This window comes from Homalodisca vitripennis, chromosome 8, assembly GCF_021130785.1.
Source record: "Homalodisca vitripennis isolate AUS2020 chromosome 8, UT_GWSS_2.1, whole genome shotgun sequence".
Taxonomy (NCBI): Eukaryota; Metazoa; Arthropoda; class Insecta; order Hemiptera; family Cicadellidae; genus Homalodisca; species Homalodisca vitripennis.
This window is the reverse complement of record NC_060214.1, coordinates 65,388,406-65,406,035: the sequence shown is the minus strand read 5'-3', so window position 1 is coordinate 65,406,035 and position 17,630 is coordinate 65,388,406. Positions and strand designations below refer to the sequence as shown.

Genomic DNA, 17,630 nt, shown 5'->3' with positions numbered 1-17,630 from the left:
CATGAACAATTTCAGTGCAATCATAAGATTTGGAAGACATTCTGTAAAATCCCATTCTACAATAAACTTTAAAAAGTCTATAGACACTCAATCAGTAACCATAAAATTAGCGGCTTTCAAGTGTCTTCGCAGTCTTGGTATCTCTAAAAGTAATTCGGTTTCTGAGACCTCATCATAAAAATATTAAATTTAGATGTAACTAATTTCAGTTCTTCATTATTCGCCAAAAAGAAAGCATTAGTTTGTACTATCTTGAACAATGAAGCTGCATCTTGAAGAGACTTCGATCTTGTTTGGAGTTCAACTCTGAATTGGCCAGGGCATTCCAACATATCTTTTTGAAGTTCCTCTTTCAGTGTGAGTCCTGCATCGCTGGTCATCTCACCAACCATCCGTTTTTTTACGCCGAAGTCGTTTTTCTGTTGGAATATCGTAGTCTTCTGATTTTATTGTTACAATGTCTGTTGCCTTTTCCACAATGTGATCCCATTTTTTTTCGATATAAAAATGAAGTGCCTCTATTTTTGTAGCAGTTTCGTCAACAGTCAAGCCATTACTCGTACTTTGCAATGCAACCTGTGCAGCATTTATTTCCCGAAGAACATCATACCAGAAGAAAAGATAACATAAAAAAGAGTAATTGCACACAGCAGGCATGAGATTTTTTTTTCTTTTTGTTATCTATCACTATAGAATAATACACGTTTAACAATTCACGCCAACCAAACACAACACACTTCACTAAACAAATGAGAAATGTTGCAACTGAAACGTTAAAGATCGCGAGTATGGGACGGGGAATCCACCACGACAGCGTCAGGCTTTTTTGCGAGAATCCCCGAATTATACATAGAGCTGAGCTAGTGCTAGTGGAGGAATCCCCAAAAAAGAAATTTTTGTGCTAGCGAATTATATTTTGTTTGTTTGTAGATTGTTCTTAAAGTTGAGAAACCGGGTGGGTGTCACCCCAAAAAAGGTGACACCCGGTGCGGCCCACCCCCGCCGCCACCCCCCTTTTGCTACGCCACCGTTTATGACCACTCACGTATCTAATGTTGCATGTTACAGAGTTTAAAGGATAAGATAAAAATACAGAATACAACTTCAATAGAACAATGAACTAGTTATTTTGCCAAATAGGAAAATACGGGTATATATAAACACGAGTGTCACCTTTGATTAGGTAAAAGATTATGAGATTATATTTTCATCTAATAGAAAGCTAACACCTGCTGCCATTTATATATCTTGTATTTCTTTTAACTTTTTACTTATACCGGTAATCGGTTCTTTGAGTTTTCGGTATGCTACAATTAAAAATGTGTAAAAATTTCAAAGAGATATCAAGACGGATTTCTATCTAAAGTTGAAAAAATGAAACTCGGTAATCGCAAAAATAAACCAAGAAAGCCTTTATTTACACTTCTAACACCACTTACTAGAGTTAAAACCTCCTGGAGAGTAGTGATCATACCCAAACCTTCATTTTCAGCAAGCCTCTTCCTTCCTGTTTGCACTCTGGACTTTTTGGTCATCTCTCGGGCTGCTCTATCCGCTTTACGGGTCTGGATGTCATCCGCATCTTTCAGTGCGGCAACGGTATTCAAACCAAAATAACAAAGTCCTAGTCCTTTAGTAGTCTGCTCATGTTCCCATTATTAAATGTCAGAGAAGCATTTTTAGCCCCTAATTCAAAGATTGTTCTTCCTATAAACTTATTTTTGGAATTCTTGTCCATAAAACATTGTTAAATGATGCATTGGGATATTGTTTTTTGCCATGTAGGCATTTGCGAAGCAAATCAGGATGGGACAAAGCTTGAAAAGTAGACTGTATGGCCTCCGTTACTGCTAAGGGGATGGTCCTTTTGTGGTTGTAAGCTTTATTTTCTGCTCGGGCTAGTCTATATTTACAACAGTTGTATGGTGGCGGAGGACACAAGCTGTTACTTGGATTACTATCAGTTGACAGACGATGGAAATAAATAGTCAACACAGCTTTCTTAATCTTTTCTAAGTTATCAACATTGTTCTTAATTGCATTTCCACAATAACTTTGCAATTCATCAATTGGTTTATCTGGCAGTCCTCCAGCTCCTTTTTCAGTTTTCCATCAGAAAGCAAATTGTTTCTCAACTTTCGATTTAATTTTCTTTGTCTGCACCCCATCCGCTTTTGAATGTGGCCTTCACATTCTAGTTCCTCTACTTCTGCGTACAGTTTGCTTCCAAAAGTTGCTGTATATGTCGCAATCACTTCAACTATTCAACCCACTCTGCCTCTTCGTGGGCAAAAAACGCAGGTGCAGGGTTATTTTAAAAATTTAAATTTAAACAATATTAGAAATGTGAAAATTAAAAAAATTTGTACAGTTATTTTCAGAAAGAAAAGTACTTCCGACGAATAAAATAAAAAATGTAATAAAAAATAATTTTGTGTTTAGCCCCCCTTAAAGCTCGCTGCACACGTCAGGTGCCGCGCCACTGTTTTTGCTTACCTTGGTAGTAATACTGTAATTAAAAATAGAAGGTTTTGGGTTCATACTTTTACTGTATTGAGACTGGCCATAGCTAGGGGCAACCTAAGGCGCATTTCAACCTCAGGGCCAATGTCAGACGCCGCAACAGTGACGTAGGTAAGTGTGCAACGCTCCATTGCGTGCACGCAGCGGCACTGCACTTTAAATACCTGACGTGTGCACCGGGCTTTTGGCTACGTGAAAATTATTTAGATCGTTCGTTAATGTGAAAGGATGAGTAGTAACTAAAGCATTTTAAGAGGTATGATTTCATTTATTAATTATCATTATTTATTATTATTATTTATAACAACTTCCAACGAATAGTGGACAGAAACTTTTAGGATTCCACTCAGAGGGGACTATGTATTCGACTCGTCATTCTTAAAATAAGGCCAAATAAGTTGCATTTTGGTCGGGTTGTTAGTGTCAAGATTATTCACTGGATTTGTTTATCTTCATGAGAACAATCATTCAAGCCAATACCAAGAAGATTGATCATGAAGGTTCTTAGTATCTTTTCTCATTCCCAACACATATAAACTTGTCCTTCTATCAATTGGAATACAAATGGGCGTATAAAGGTGGTACAATCAAGTTTTTTATTGGAATATTGTTCTTCATATTTTTAAGGAAAAGTTTGAAGATACTATTTCTGAAGACAGGAAAAATTGAAAATTCTTTTGATCTTTCTATGAGTTATATAAATTTGAAACGGAATTTAGATGAATCTTATAACCAGGCCCAAAGAACAATGGTTGAAGATAAGGATGTGAGCGTTTGTTATTAACCATGGAAGGTTTGGAAGGATAATAGGATTCTGGAAATTTGCCATCGTTATTTGTTACAAAATGTATAACACAACGTTTCGAGGGTTGAAATCTGCCCTCTACTTCAGGTGAAAGGATAATGTACATACAGATTCCAATGTGCAACAATGAATGCCACTAAATACAGGAAAGAACAGAAAGAAAAAGAGAAAGAAAGTGCGTCAAACATACCACACCGGAAAATGCTTGGTGTCCTGACAGGAGAAAATTAAAACAGGCGTTATAAGTGCACAGGATGCAAGTCAAGAGCACGAGAAGTCAAGAGCACGAGGAGTCAAGAGCACTATCACCCGTCACACCATCACTGGCGAAAGTGAAATCCTAGCAAGAAAATCGATGTTGGCACCTCCTGAGCCCTCAGTAGGTGGAAGGGCAAATGCAGCCGCCTCCGGTCTTGTGTTTTGGCCCTAGACCTTAATATCATGGTGTGTGTAAGAATCTTTCAGATGGGGTTGGCGTGTTTTTATTTTATAAGTGATAAATTTTCTTTAGATAGACATTATTACAAAACGTTCCATTGTCTTCAGGTATAAAAGTCATAAATTAATAAAACAACGTTTCTACCTGAGACGTATTACTCATGCACATGCAGAAGTTGAACTTTTTTGTCTTTAACATTTTTTATTTGCACCTGATATAAAAGTGCTTAACTATCATATTTTATATGCCTGGAATTTCTCGTGGACTGTTAAAATACTGTTTGTTTTCTTGAAAGAAGTAATCTTAAAGGACTATGAATTTAAAATACAAAAATATTTTCCTAGCCAAAAATTGATTCCACCGCCTTGGGATCCAAATAAGAAGAGAGTTTGATATTTATGAAAGTGGAGCTCTGCTAAAATTGGAAGTATGTATGTATGAAGATGAAGTCAAATAGAAAGCTCCAACCTGATGAGACTGTAGGAGGTAAAATAAAACTTCTTGGCACAAAACAACTTTAAAATAAATTCTTTTTAGGTAATATTAGACACCCTATTTAATTTAATTAAAAAGAGAAAGTCTGTATACAATGAGTTCAGCTCGATTTTTGGATTTCTGATCTTTAGCAAAATGAAGAACCGGACAAAGAGACACTGATCACTGTAAAAGATTGTTCCGTTTTAATAACATAGATCTCGCTTCCCCAGAAGATTTTGCTATAGAATTTCTACATTTATTTTGTGTTTTTAAAGGAACTTAAGGAACAAGAACGTCCAAAAAGTATTTTTAATCTCTATAAACTGTCTACGGAGTTCAAGACGTATACCCCCATGATGACAAAACATAGACATTATTTACGATCCCTGCATCAAACCATTCAGCAGAGAGATCATTGTCGGTTCTCAAACGGATGAAAACCTACACGAGATTGAAGCATGTTTAGGGGATGTGTCTGAGATGACCAAGACATTAGCTTTCAATGATGTTATCAATTCATTCTCAGTATCAAAATCAAGAAGAAAGTTGATTTCATCACCATAGTGATATAAATGATACGAAGTTCTGTTTTACTCTTTCCTGAATAAACATGTACACTTTACTTAACAGCTTGCATTCTTACATCTCAAATATATTAGTTGGTTTATTATTGTAATATGTTCGTAATTGTTCCAAACTATTCATATTATAGTGTTAGTAAACTAAGAACACATTACTAACATTGATAAATGGTAACAAAGATAACAAGATTAAATTGGTTTCAACTTATAATGTTGTTTATACCTACTACGTTTTTATTACAACTTTGGCTATGAATCAAACAAGGGGCAGCAGATACCACTAGTTCCTAAGTGGCAAAACTTAAAATACGCCACTGCTACCACACCCATCCTGTCCAAGCAGAACCAAATGACATAGCCAAGTGGATTGTAGGTCTCTGTAAATCTAAGTGCCTGAATTAACATAGGCCTGACTTCTACAAGCTTAATCATATCAAAAATTAGCATCAAGCTCGAATTTTTCAACTCACTGAATATTTAAAACATAACAATAACCTAAATGGCAGCTAGAGGGGTTTTTGTCAAGGAAGGCTAGGCCTAAGTGCCCCAATTGATTTAGACAATCATGAAAAAATTAGTATTTTCTTAGATTTAATGAAAACAATCGTTCTAAATATTGTTACGTACTATTTTCAAAATTGTACAAATTGGAAATGAAACCTTAAGAGTAATTGATCAAATCCTATTTATTCAAAAGAAAATAGATTGTTGAAGTGACAAATTACAATAATAAAGAGTTTAAACATCATTAATCAGTTCCTGAAGTAATGCAGGGAATTCCCCAAGGACCTATCCTAGAACCACTGTTATTTGCCTGTTATCTAATGGACCTCCCAGTATTTAATGAGTTAGTTAAATTTTCCCCTTAACAGATGACACAAATTTAAAAATATATGCACTAACACGGACAGAGGTACACATAGTAATTGAGAATTGAATACACCTCAACAATTATTTTATGAAAATCCATTTGCTAATAAGTGGAGAAAAACGAATATCATAGTCATTAAAATACACCAGCCTAAAATTTTACCTATCACTTTCAACAACCATATGATAACAGGAAACATTGTAACTAAATTTTTGGGAGTGATAACTGAACTTGAATAGTCATGTCAAAAAATAATGTTATACGTATCCTCTGGCCTGTATGTTATAAGAAAATAAAAATTTGTGTTATCTTAATACTTTAAAATGTGTTTATTATGCATATATTCACTCTATTATAGCATTTGGTATCTCTTTATATAGCGCTACTTCCAATTATAATTTTAATTATATTTTAAAGGCTCAAAAAAGCCTTCAGAATAATACTAAAATTTGAACCACAAATCTTGGTTAAGTAGCACTTTATATCATTAGGTGTACTATTATAGTAACTATTTATCACATGTGTATCTATGAAGCTGTAGTAAATGTCAAACAAAAGTTTAACAATCTAACAGTATTAGAAGATTTCCATAATCATAATACCAGATGCCACAATGAACTGACTCTGTATGTCCATTCTGAAAATTTATTGCAGAAACCAAAATATTCTGGATCTATTTTTTACATCTCTTCCACAAAATATTAAAGCAGCCCAAAACATAAATATTTTAAGAAGAATCAAGGAGTACTAGTTCATAAACCCTTGTATTCTTTTGAGGGTGTTTTAATGTTAGCAATATTGCTGTAGAACAGAAAAACAGAAATACTTATACATTTATATAACACTAGCTGTTTCCCGCGGCTCCACACGCTTTTCGTAAGCTTTGCCCGTGTATGTCCACTTCTGGTTCAAGTGAATTATATTTCCAACACAGATGTAGAGTTTCCTTTGTTGCCACGATCAAAAATATCTGTGTATGTTTATAGCCATTGTACACAAACATTGTACTTTATTATAAAGTGGTCTAACACTCAAGCTTTAAGTTCAACCAGAAATTGATCTTAAAGACAAATATACATCATAACTTAGCGCCTTCAAATAGTTAGTGTTTCGCTATCTAATATACGTAACTGTCTCATAATTGCAGCTTATAGTGTTCAAGCGCTTTGCAAACTTTTATCCTATTTAGCGCCGCCTAGTGGTGAGTTACATCAATAAGCATAGCATATAAACCTTCTACGTGGAGAAATACATATAACTACAAATTTTCATAGTGATCAGTCAAGTAGTTCACGATTCCATAAAGGACAAACACACAAACATTCATTTATATATATATATATATATATATATATATATATATATATATATATATATATATAGATTTGTAATAGTATATAATATGTAGCTTAAATTTGTTATGACACTATTCAATATAAATATTTTGCTATATGAATAAAGATGTTCCAGTTGAGGTGAACCTGTCTCAGTGTATTTGTATTCTACTACAATATGTGTATACTTAGCTTACTTATGTCATTTTGTTTATTTCAACGGCAAAAGCCAATTCATACAGGTTTAATAAATACTGTAAATGGTAATTACTATAATAAAAATTCATAACAATCAATATTCAAAACTTTTTATTCTGTACACATTGGATTTTCAAGACTGAATTCAAAATGCAAAGTGTGGAAAATATACCCATGCTCCACCTTTAATTTTAAAATTGTAGATGGTGATTGTATTGATATTATTATTATCATTATATCTTATTAATAAACTGTCTATATTTTTTGTAACTCTAAGTAAAATACAACAAATATAAAGGAACGAGAGAGTAATTTCTGAAGATCTAAATACAAGAAATCCCATTGCCAACATTTGAAATAATTGTCAGATTCTTTCACAGGTCTGTGGTCCTTGGGAATAGACAGAATAAGGGCAAAAAGGAAACTGTCTTCTCCTAAAAAAAAACAAATAAATAACAACAGTCTCAAAAGGGATGCCAGCATTAATCGATACTTTCCTGAAAGATCGGGTAGATACCAACATCAGAAAATAGAAATTCCACTTATTTACCAAGAGGACTACAATTCTTGAATTTCAAAAGTTTCAAAAGTGTTGTTTCACATTTACCACCACTGTTGTTATCATTTAATTCTACAATGAAAAGTTTGAATTTTCCCAGGTTTAGTCAAAGGCTTAGGTTTGTTCAAATAACTTGTAACAAGTTGTAACTCATTTTATTAGCTAGCAATATTTTTTACACTATTACAAATTGTAATTAAAAACAGGTGTATCATCATTATATAAACTTATCAATAACATAACTATTAACTAAAATAACTTTAAAATACACATTAAAACAAACAATAGAAAATATTTTTAAATGTTGAAAATACAAAATATTGTGCTTATGTGTATTTTTTTGTATTTAAATGTAATCATTCTAGTTATATGGGAGATGACAAAAACCTTGTGTTAGTGAGTGTGTGAATTAATTAATCTTACAATAGTTTTATTTAGACTGTACAAAAACATTGGTTGAAGAGATTCAGTTTACACTTTTTATTTTCAGTCATTGTGAGCTTATTTTAAATATTTTAAAAATTTTTGATACAGTTAGTGATGGTAAACATAAATGTGGAATTATCCTGCAATTAAATGATAGGCTATATTGAATAGAAAAGACCTTAAGTACAATCCATTTCAAGTAGATATTTTTTAAACATACTATTTTCCAAACATGGAAAATTCCTCAGGCATCGACGTTTTGGAGAAAAAACCTACACAATTTGATTCTCCCAATAGCTAAGCTTGGTTTAGTTATAAATACATATGTACTAACTTATTTATTTTCATACTCCTGTTGAGTAGGTATAATTTTTTGGAAACCTAGCTATTTTTAATTTTTGGACTCTTGGTGGTTAACATAAAATCTAAACTTGTTGAAAAACTAAAAACATTTTCAGAACCAGGAAATACTTGACTAAATACTGGGTTGGATTTGAAATGTTTACATATTCTGTAACTTTAAGTTTTTGTTTTCAATAAACAATTTCTTTGCTTATTAAGCTAATTATCAACTAGTAGCCATTTGTAAACTCTTCATTAGTGTGCCAAGCTTGGTAAATTAAACATGTTAATAAGTACTTTTGGATGTGGGCCCAAAACACATTTATTGGTTCAAGGAAATTCCCCTCTCCAACATCCTTAAGACTGGAAAAAAACTGATGATTTTTGAAATTTCTGATGATTTACTAGTCAACTGAGTTATCAAAGCTTGACTAGCACATTCGATGTCACTTTCTAGTTTAATTGGAAGCAATAGACTATCGTATGGTGTCTGATTGAAAGTGTCCTCAAATTCTTCACTGTTTGAATGACTCATTCAAAGTTTATGGTCGTTTAGCATTATAACATGAGTCATTATGACGTACGAAGTTTCTGCACTCCAATGGACCAGGGTCAGACTGTATTGTTAAAATTGAACGTTGTATTGAGTCATCGTACGCAAGCGTGATACTAATAATCGATTAGGTGTTTCCTTATCCTTATTTCCAACTTCGCGCGTCACCAATCATATGATGATGACGTAGTGCCAACGTTACAAAATGCAAATAACCTCACAGAGTTAAAAATAGTTAAGGTAAAATTTGATTGGAAATATACGTTTTATATTAACTGAAGAAATACTGAAAGAGGTAATATACATAATGTGTGAAAAGAAACAGTATCGTTAATAGTATAAATACGTAAAACTACCGTATTATTGTCTCTATTTTGGTATGTGTGTTGGTTAACTTGTCGAACAGCTGACGTAAACTACATCGCGTCTTCTCATCGCAAGTTCAGATCCAGATGTCCCATTGGTTGATTTGTGTGTGACACAGAAAGTTTACTATCAAGTAACATTATCAACCACCACAGTCCACAACACTATTCACTCTTTGTAGCGGTATTCATTCTTTTTTACGGCTTGTTCTGTCTGTGTACCGTTTACCCGTTTTGAGGAAGTGTGATATAACGTTATACTTAAACAACCATAATATCGTAAAATATTTCTAACCGTCCATAGTTTGAAAATATTATTGTGCTGTTCGAGTTTGTAGTCAACAACCTTGGAGTTCCGTAGATTACTTTTGCACAAGCCCATTATTGTGTACTCAGCTACAGTAGAGTTAAAATGAGTTATCCAGGTGGTTATCCTCCTTACCCACCACATCCACAGGTGAGTCTAAAAGATTTGACTATAAAAAGTGTATATTTCACAATTTAGGGTGTATTCATATATCACCATTTAATCTTACAGCTCTGGGACATGGTATTTCCACATTTTAACTTTCACTTTGGCCTCTTGTAAATATAACGGACCTAAAATTTAATATATTATCATCCCAATTCGTTTTGAAGTCTTAAATAACAATCATTGATGTATAATATTCTTTAACAGCCTAACACCATTACCTAAGAGGAAACATACTAGGATTATCATTAAACTACTATCATTCTGGGCTCTGAAGTGAGTGTTAGTATTTAAACTTTCCTATAGTCTTGACACAACTTTCAGAACCCACATCCTATTATTTAAGTATTATTTTAGTCAAGAATCAAGAATAAATATTAAAATCAAATGAGAATGCTAAAGCAATAGTCCTAAGTAATAGGCCTAAACTAGCGACCTCCATTGGAATTGAATCAGCGAATCAAGTTATTCATCATAAATACCTAAACTGTTGAATAAAAAAACATTTTAATGTAATTTTAAAATTAATTAAAATTTTTTTTAAGTAGGCTAATCGGGTAGGGTACGATAAGCCGACCTGGTTTTTTATATCGAAATTGGCAAACGATATTACTTAATCATAACCATCGATATAATTCATTGATACTGATTAATTATTTTGAACTATTAACTGAAATAATCTATATCAACAGGTGTAAACACTCTAAAATTATACACGTAGGACAATATTTCAATTTTACATAAGTAATTCTGATTATTACAAATAGCAGTCAATTTTAGAAAACTACACGACGTTGCTTTTTCGTGGCTTCAACATGTTGGACTCGTACCGAAAAACTCATTAGGCCTATGTGAAATTTGTGGGAAAGAAACAACTGTAACTGTGAGAGGAGTAAATATGGTTGTCTTCAGTTTTCCTAATTTTGGTTATAATAATTTGTTTGATCACTGTAAATAATTAAATTCATATTTTAATTTATTTAACGTATGACTGTTATTGAGGACTATAGGTACTTTTATATCGATTGATAGTCTAGGATTTGAGAGATGCGAATATTAGGTATCGATGACTATATTCTTTGATATAAAAAACCGGGTCCGCTTATCGTACCCTACCCAGGCTAATCTATTAAATAAAAGTTTTATTTTAAATAAAGGAGAGACTTTTATATGCGTCCTACACCCGTTCAGTAACCGAACAAAAAAAACTGTTTTTTTTTGAATGGTGATATAATATCCAACTTTTATCCAACTTGATACGTAAAAATCGTATACAATAAGAGTAATAATAAATTTCCATAACAAGAAGAATCTTGTACATTACAATTTTAAAGACTTAAACACTAAAAATACAAAACAACAAAACCAACCGTGGCCTAGACTTAGATATCAAAGAAACCTTACAATATTTAAATAACTTGTCCAACTTGATATCCAGTAACCGCTTTTGTGAAATGGAGGAAAGAACTCTCCCTGTAGGTTACCTCAAGCCAAACCCACATGCTGAAGTCATCTAAACAAATCTCATCATTTTTGAGAAATATCTCACATATTTTCCTCATATTTTCATCGCCATTTTCAAAATCTCAAAATATTAGTTACTTCTTCTGTTTATTGTTTACATGAAATCTACTATAACTAATAAGTTGAAATCATATGCTAAGTTAAATAAATCATAATATCGAATTATTCCTTCGTATAAAAACATTGAACTATTCAGTAAAAACAACTGAATAATAAGTGTAATGCCACTTATTAAAGTCTACCCTAAATGATTTCCAGCACAATAAAATTTTGTGTGATATTTGAGTAATAGCCCATTATAAGCCTATTATTTCATCACTTAATTGTGATGGACATGCATTATTTGTGTCACAAGCTGTCAGACAATGTTATCCTTCTAAATAATAGGAATTAAGCACATTTTATACTGCTTTATTTATTACAGTCATTTAATAACTACATATTAAGTTTGATAGTTTTAAATTTGGTCAGTCATCAGGTATTTATAATTTTAGATATTGCTGAACTGAGTTAGGCTATACTAAAATTTGAATTAACTAGGCTATATCATAATTCGGTTTGACATTAAATGTCTTTTTTATTGTTCGGTAGTTTAGATAATCAGAAATATCTATGATTCGAATGACGTGGTGGCCGCTTATTATACTACAGTCTGATAAAGTTCTTTGATTGATAAACCATATTATGTTGGATTGAAATAATTAGTCAGTTTTTGTTACTTCTGAGTCTCAGAGAGTACAGATAGGCCTACTCTCTTCCCTGTTTATCTTGTCTATTTAGAGTGGAAAAATCCTCACTCAGGATTAAATTGAAATGTAGACGAGCAAATGAAAATTTGGCCGGTAGAGATACTGGTTTCAAAGTTTCTAGAAATAAAATAAGAAAATTCTGAGAGCATTTAGGGGATAGCATATCTGATATGGACATATTTTTGTTTGCTTCCCAAAGTGTGGCAATTTAAATTACAAAACAAAATATAAATTACTATAATACATTATTTCAAAGTTTTAACATGAATATTTATAACTAATTAATTTAGGCCTAGATAGGTTAGGCATATCTAAGAGAATTGTAATTCTGAGCAATTACAGGGTCAAATTCATTTCTTTAATATTTAGCATACAATAAAGTAACGGGTCTTTTTCGTTTAAGAGCCAGCACCTTGCAAACATACTATACCTGACTGACAGTGCATTTAATCGTTTTTTTGGTGTTATTAGTTAGTAGGGCAGTAGTCCAGGTACTACTTCTAGTATAAACTCGTCTTATTTTATCAGTGATAAACGGGCCGCTTATCTTTTGCCTGTAATGAAACCTGCGTTAGTTCTGTCTGAGTTTTGTGTGGTGAGTTGATCTGGGCTAATTAAAAAAAACAGGAAACAGTAAATATAAATTGGGTAACAACAATAAATTTAACTTAAGCAACAGGTAAAAAGACAGTGTTTATTATGTCTCTCACTCTAAGGAAAGAGAGAACAATAATTTAGCAACTAAACGAGGTAAAGTGGTAATAGAAATTTAAGACTTCAGGTGGTGTCTCAGACATTACCTGTAATATTGCCTAGTTAAACTAAATAAATAACTCATGATTTGTAAATGTTGAAAAATAGCTTTAAAAATGAAAAATAGAATGTTACTATTTTATTTATTATATAAATTGTTCAATAAAATTTAAATATTTTCAAGGTTAAATTTTTATTTGAATTTATTAAAAATCAAGAGACATTATTAAATAAATTTTTTCATAAATATATACTTTTAATAGCTATTTTATTAAAACCATGCATTTTTCATACTAGGAAGTGTTATAGTCAGTTGAAGCTGCAAATGACAGAAGAATTGTGGTAACAGGCTATTCTATAGGGCTTATTGTATTAAATAATAGACCTATAGGCAATAATATAATTTTTATAGGCAATTTGTACAGTGTGCAAAAATAATTTGACATTTTTGTGATTTATTAAAAATGAAACTATCCCTTAGGGATTTTTAACTATCTGTTCTTTGGGCTAATGGGTTAATTTGAGATAAGCCTAATGAATTTTATATATTTACTGAAAAATAGACAAACATTTTTTTAAATAACGTTGAAGTAAATACTACATTTTTAAGAATTATTAACAATGGCTGCTCAATAATTTTTTCTTTCATTTGTATTGAGAAACCCCAGTAAATATTGCACAAAACGGTATTAAAATGGTCTATTACAGCTTTATACATAATTGTTTGTCATATAAATATGGTGTTGCTCTATTGAAATTTAGTATAAAATGAGCTAGAGAGGCTGTTTGTCTTGGAGTTCCCAATAATTGTTAATTGAAACAGTCAGAGCTATCTAATTCTGTTTATAGAGAGTTGAAGCTTCAAGCCTTGCCTTGTCTATGTTTTGGAAACATAAAAACACTTAACTTAAGTTTAAACATAAATCATCACAGGAAATGGGTTGTCATGATCAGAACATACAATATACCATATACCTCAATAACAGCGTAACTTTTAATTTTAATCATTAAGAAATTATAAAACTGTAGAAAAACCACTTTAAGCTTTGATAAAAAAAGATTTTACTATAGACCATTTGTTTACACAATTTAATGTAGTATAAAGGATGTCCTCGCATTTTCTACCAACCTTTTCATGTATTATTATTCCTGGACCAAAGAAAGACAAACCAAAATATCCTATTCAAACTTTAAAAACGCAATAATTACCAAAATCGCTATTTTGTTTTTCACTTGTACAATGCTTAATTTGATAATAGTTTATTGTAATAAATTAAAATGTAATTGAATTACAAAACAAATTATACCAAATTAAAGGAAATCGGTTGCCAAATAAGAGAGAACAGTAGTTCATTTTCAAGAAGGTGGGTACTACTCGTAATATCAGCTGTCATGTGATAAGCACTATCAACTGCAATCAGCTGTGTTAATTTGAGCTACTAATCAGCTGATTAAAACATTCCACTGTTGGTCTGTGATCATGATATCCTTACTTAAAATGAGTAAAAACAACAAAAATAATAACTTTATTTACACAGGATTACTAATATGTGTAACATAAGGTTTTCTATTACATTAAGAGTTTGAAATCTGTAGAATTGTAAAGGCTACATTCAAGAGAAAATCTATTTTAGAAACATTCGTCAATCAATAGTGGCATAGCAAGATTCACAATGTGCAATTAAACCAGAGGGTGGTAATAAAGATCACAGCGTATAACTGATACTGATCAGCATTGTTCTTTTAATTGGTTCTCTGTTCCACAGTTACTTGAATTTAGATTTGTTGGAAACTTGTCCTACATAGACTTATTCAAATTTAAACATTAAAAATATTGCCTAAGCACTTTTAAATAATGTCTCAGCTCTTTAAGAGGCTCAAATATTAAGACCATTAATTGTGATGTAGTTATTAATATGTAATGTTATTCATTGTATAACAAATTAGGTCAATGGTGGTTCTAAATCTGGCACTAAGGCTTCTTGGCAAGAAAAATTTAGGATTTAAATAAATTGGCCATAAATTTCAAGTTATTAAATATTATAATCAAAGAGATTGGATCGTGTAGCAGTTGTAATAGAAATTATAATTAAGTTCCACTGAGGACTTTTAGAGTGTTAACAATTTTTTTCATGCTCTTTCATGGTTTTTTTATTTTTACCATTATTTGTAAATGTTTTGAATGTTTATTCTTTTATCAGGTATGATTCCATAGCAGTTTTTGTATTGTAAAAATGTGTATTTTTATTACTGTTCTGTGAATACATTGTTATGCAATGAAAAAGATCTGTTTTATTAAATTGGAGAAGTAAAATATTTCTATTCAAGGGTCAAATTTATCAAATTTCAACCGTGTGAAAAATGTTTAAAATTAAAAAAAAGTAGGAGTCACCAGTGGTCCTACTGTGTACTGGTCCGAAATTATTCAAGGTGAATAGATACAGCTTGACATACTGTGACTGGCAGCATAGCCAACTTGTTATATTGTTGAGCTCCATACATCATGTATCAGCATATCAGCGTTTGTAATCTACTCCTTAGCTTATCTTGTATATTTGATTGTCACTCAGTTTGTTCAGTTCTCTTCTTACAAGATAAGATTTGCCTCACCTAGCAATGTGATTCACACCCATTCAATGTGTAGAGATGCTGCTCTTCTTCTTTCATGAAATTAAATGTCGCACCATATACGTCCAAGCACATTGTATGAAGTAGATAGCTACAGTATGTTGGACTATGTGGTGGTCCATGTGTATATGTGTGTGTATGTGTTTAACTGTAGTATTATGGCATCTACTTTTTTTTGTAGTGAAGCCTCACCTGAATGTTTTCTGGTTCTGTTTGTAGTTCTCCAACAAACACCTTTTCAAATATTATTTTCAATTTAATTTAGAAATGCATTAGTATTAAGAGTGTTATGAAAAAAAGAAAAAAAAAATCATTTAGATTTACTTTAATACGTTTATAACTTTTACTTGAAAGTTCTGTTTGAATTTCGACCTAAATAGGACTCAAATGAAATGTACTACACTACGTAAAATCTTATGAATCGTAATAATAATTATATTTGATTTAAATGTCCCTTTCATTTTTTGAAATATACAAAAATGCAGTGTTTGAAATTGTATCAAGTTTCCAAATAAAAATAAACAATCTACAAACTATTTACATTTGAAAAGATGAAAATTTTATCCTGGACACGAGTAGATTGCCTAGAAACTAGTTCCGAGAAACTTCTCACTTTGTGAAATAATAGCTACCAGAGTTTCGGTTAGTTAGAATCCTAACTATTCACACAGAAACTTTGGGTCCAACAACACCAATTTTATTTAGAAACTATTTAAAGTGAGCTACTTTAGAGCTGGTTTGAATACATTACTTTGAATCAGGTACCTACTCACTTCTCACAATGAATTTGTGGTGTGTGTATATATGTAGATTCTTTTTGCTACTCTAGACAAATTGGTCATTTATTATTACTTTATTATTAATTTCAATTAAAAAAATATATTCAAAAGTAGAAGCAAACAAACTAATTCCTTTTGAGTAAGTAAACTTATCCTTTTGAGTGCTAAACCAACCCGAATTAAAAAGTTGGTAACATGATATAGAGGTTGAAATTTGTAATATTTTAAAATCAAATATGTTGTTTTTATGCCTAATACTCTGATCATGTTTGAGGGGTGAAATTGACAATATGGGAAGGAGATGTAATTTTATGAAAAGTCATACCTTGGCTTGTGTAGGCTATGATAAAAGTTTGGTTAAATAGAAGCTGGAACAGTGAAGTATTTAGTAACGCCTCAAATGTAAAATTTTCAGAATTCCGGCTTGCGGAGTATTGTTAGAAAGTTCTAAATGAGTAGCCTACTGTAGTCCTCACTGGTTTGGTTATTGGTAGTACTAGATTTAAATGATTGGTGAGGGTTGAGACCTGAGAGGGGTTTTAGAGTGGTTGAATTTTGCTAAAATTCATATCATGGCTTTTATGGGCTATCATGGGATACTTTACACGGACAAATCAGATCTTATACAATGAAGTTTTCAATAACACCCACCATTCAAAGTTTAATTTTTTTCAGTTCTGATAGAAGAGATGATGTGTTATCGTAATAAGCGTTGTGTTCTTCACTGATCTGTCTCTTTATTGTGCAAAGTCTTTAAGTAGCAAGTCAGTACCAATGTTATGTGACACAATATTATGTGACTCTATAACTGTTCTTAATGAATATGTAAATAAAGAAGTTTGTCTATTCTCTATTGTCAATAAAATACTCCTCCTTTTATCTGGTCATGCCTTAAAGCATTATTGACAATGTCTATCATTCATATACAGTAAACAATTTCAATACATATGTAATTTAGAATATAGATATACCACACTTTTACAAACATGTAGATTAGGTTCAAATTATGCAGTTTAATAAGTTTATTGAAGTTTTTACAAATGCCAATAGCCCTGGATGGATTTAAGATTCAGTGGAACTTTGATATATTGAAGTTTTGTCACACCTCTTGAATGTGTTGTTTACTTCAATGTTAATTTTACCTCTATATATTGAAAGTTTAATATAAATAACCTCAATATATAGAATTTTTGCACTTAATTTTGCCTGCCGTTAACCTCTATATATCGAAGTTTCAGTTTATCATCGCAAT

At 31.7% G+C, this 17,630-nt stretch overlaps 1 protein-coding gene across 3 annotated transcripts in view; it reads left to right on the top strand.

Annotated features, from left to right (window-relative positions):
* Window positions 1-9,543: 9,543 nt before the first annotated feature.
* The window catches only part of LOC124367651 (annexin B9-like), a 64,736-nt gene continuing 56,649 nt past the window's right edge, over window positions 9,544-17,630 (top strand). For 2 of the 3 annotated variants that reach the window (XM_046824646.1, XM_046824645.1), the window contains exon 1: window positions 9,544-9,930. In XM_046824646.1, the coding sequence (XP_046680602.1) occupies window positions 9,886-9,930 (45 nt within the window). In that variant the 5' untranslated portion in view covers window positions 9,544-9,885. The remainder of the gene's footprint in view (window positions 9,931-17,630) is intronic. The other variant, XM_046824647.1, reaches the window with a different exon arrangement.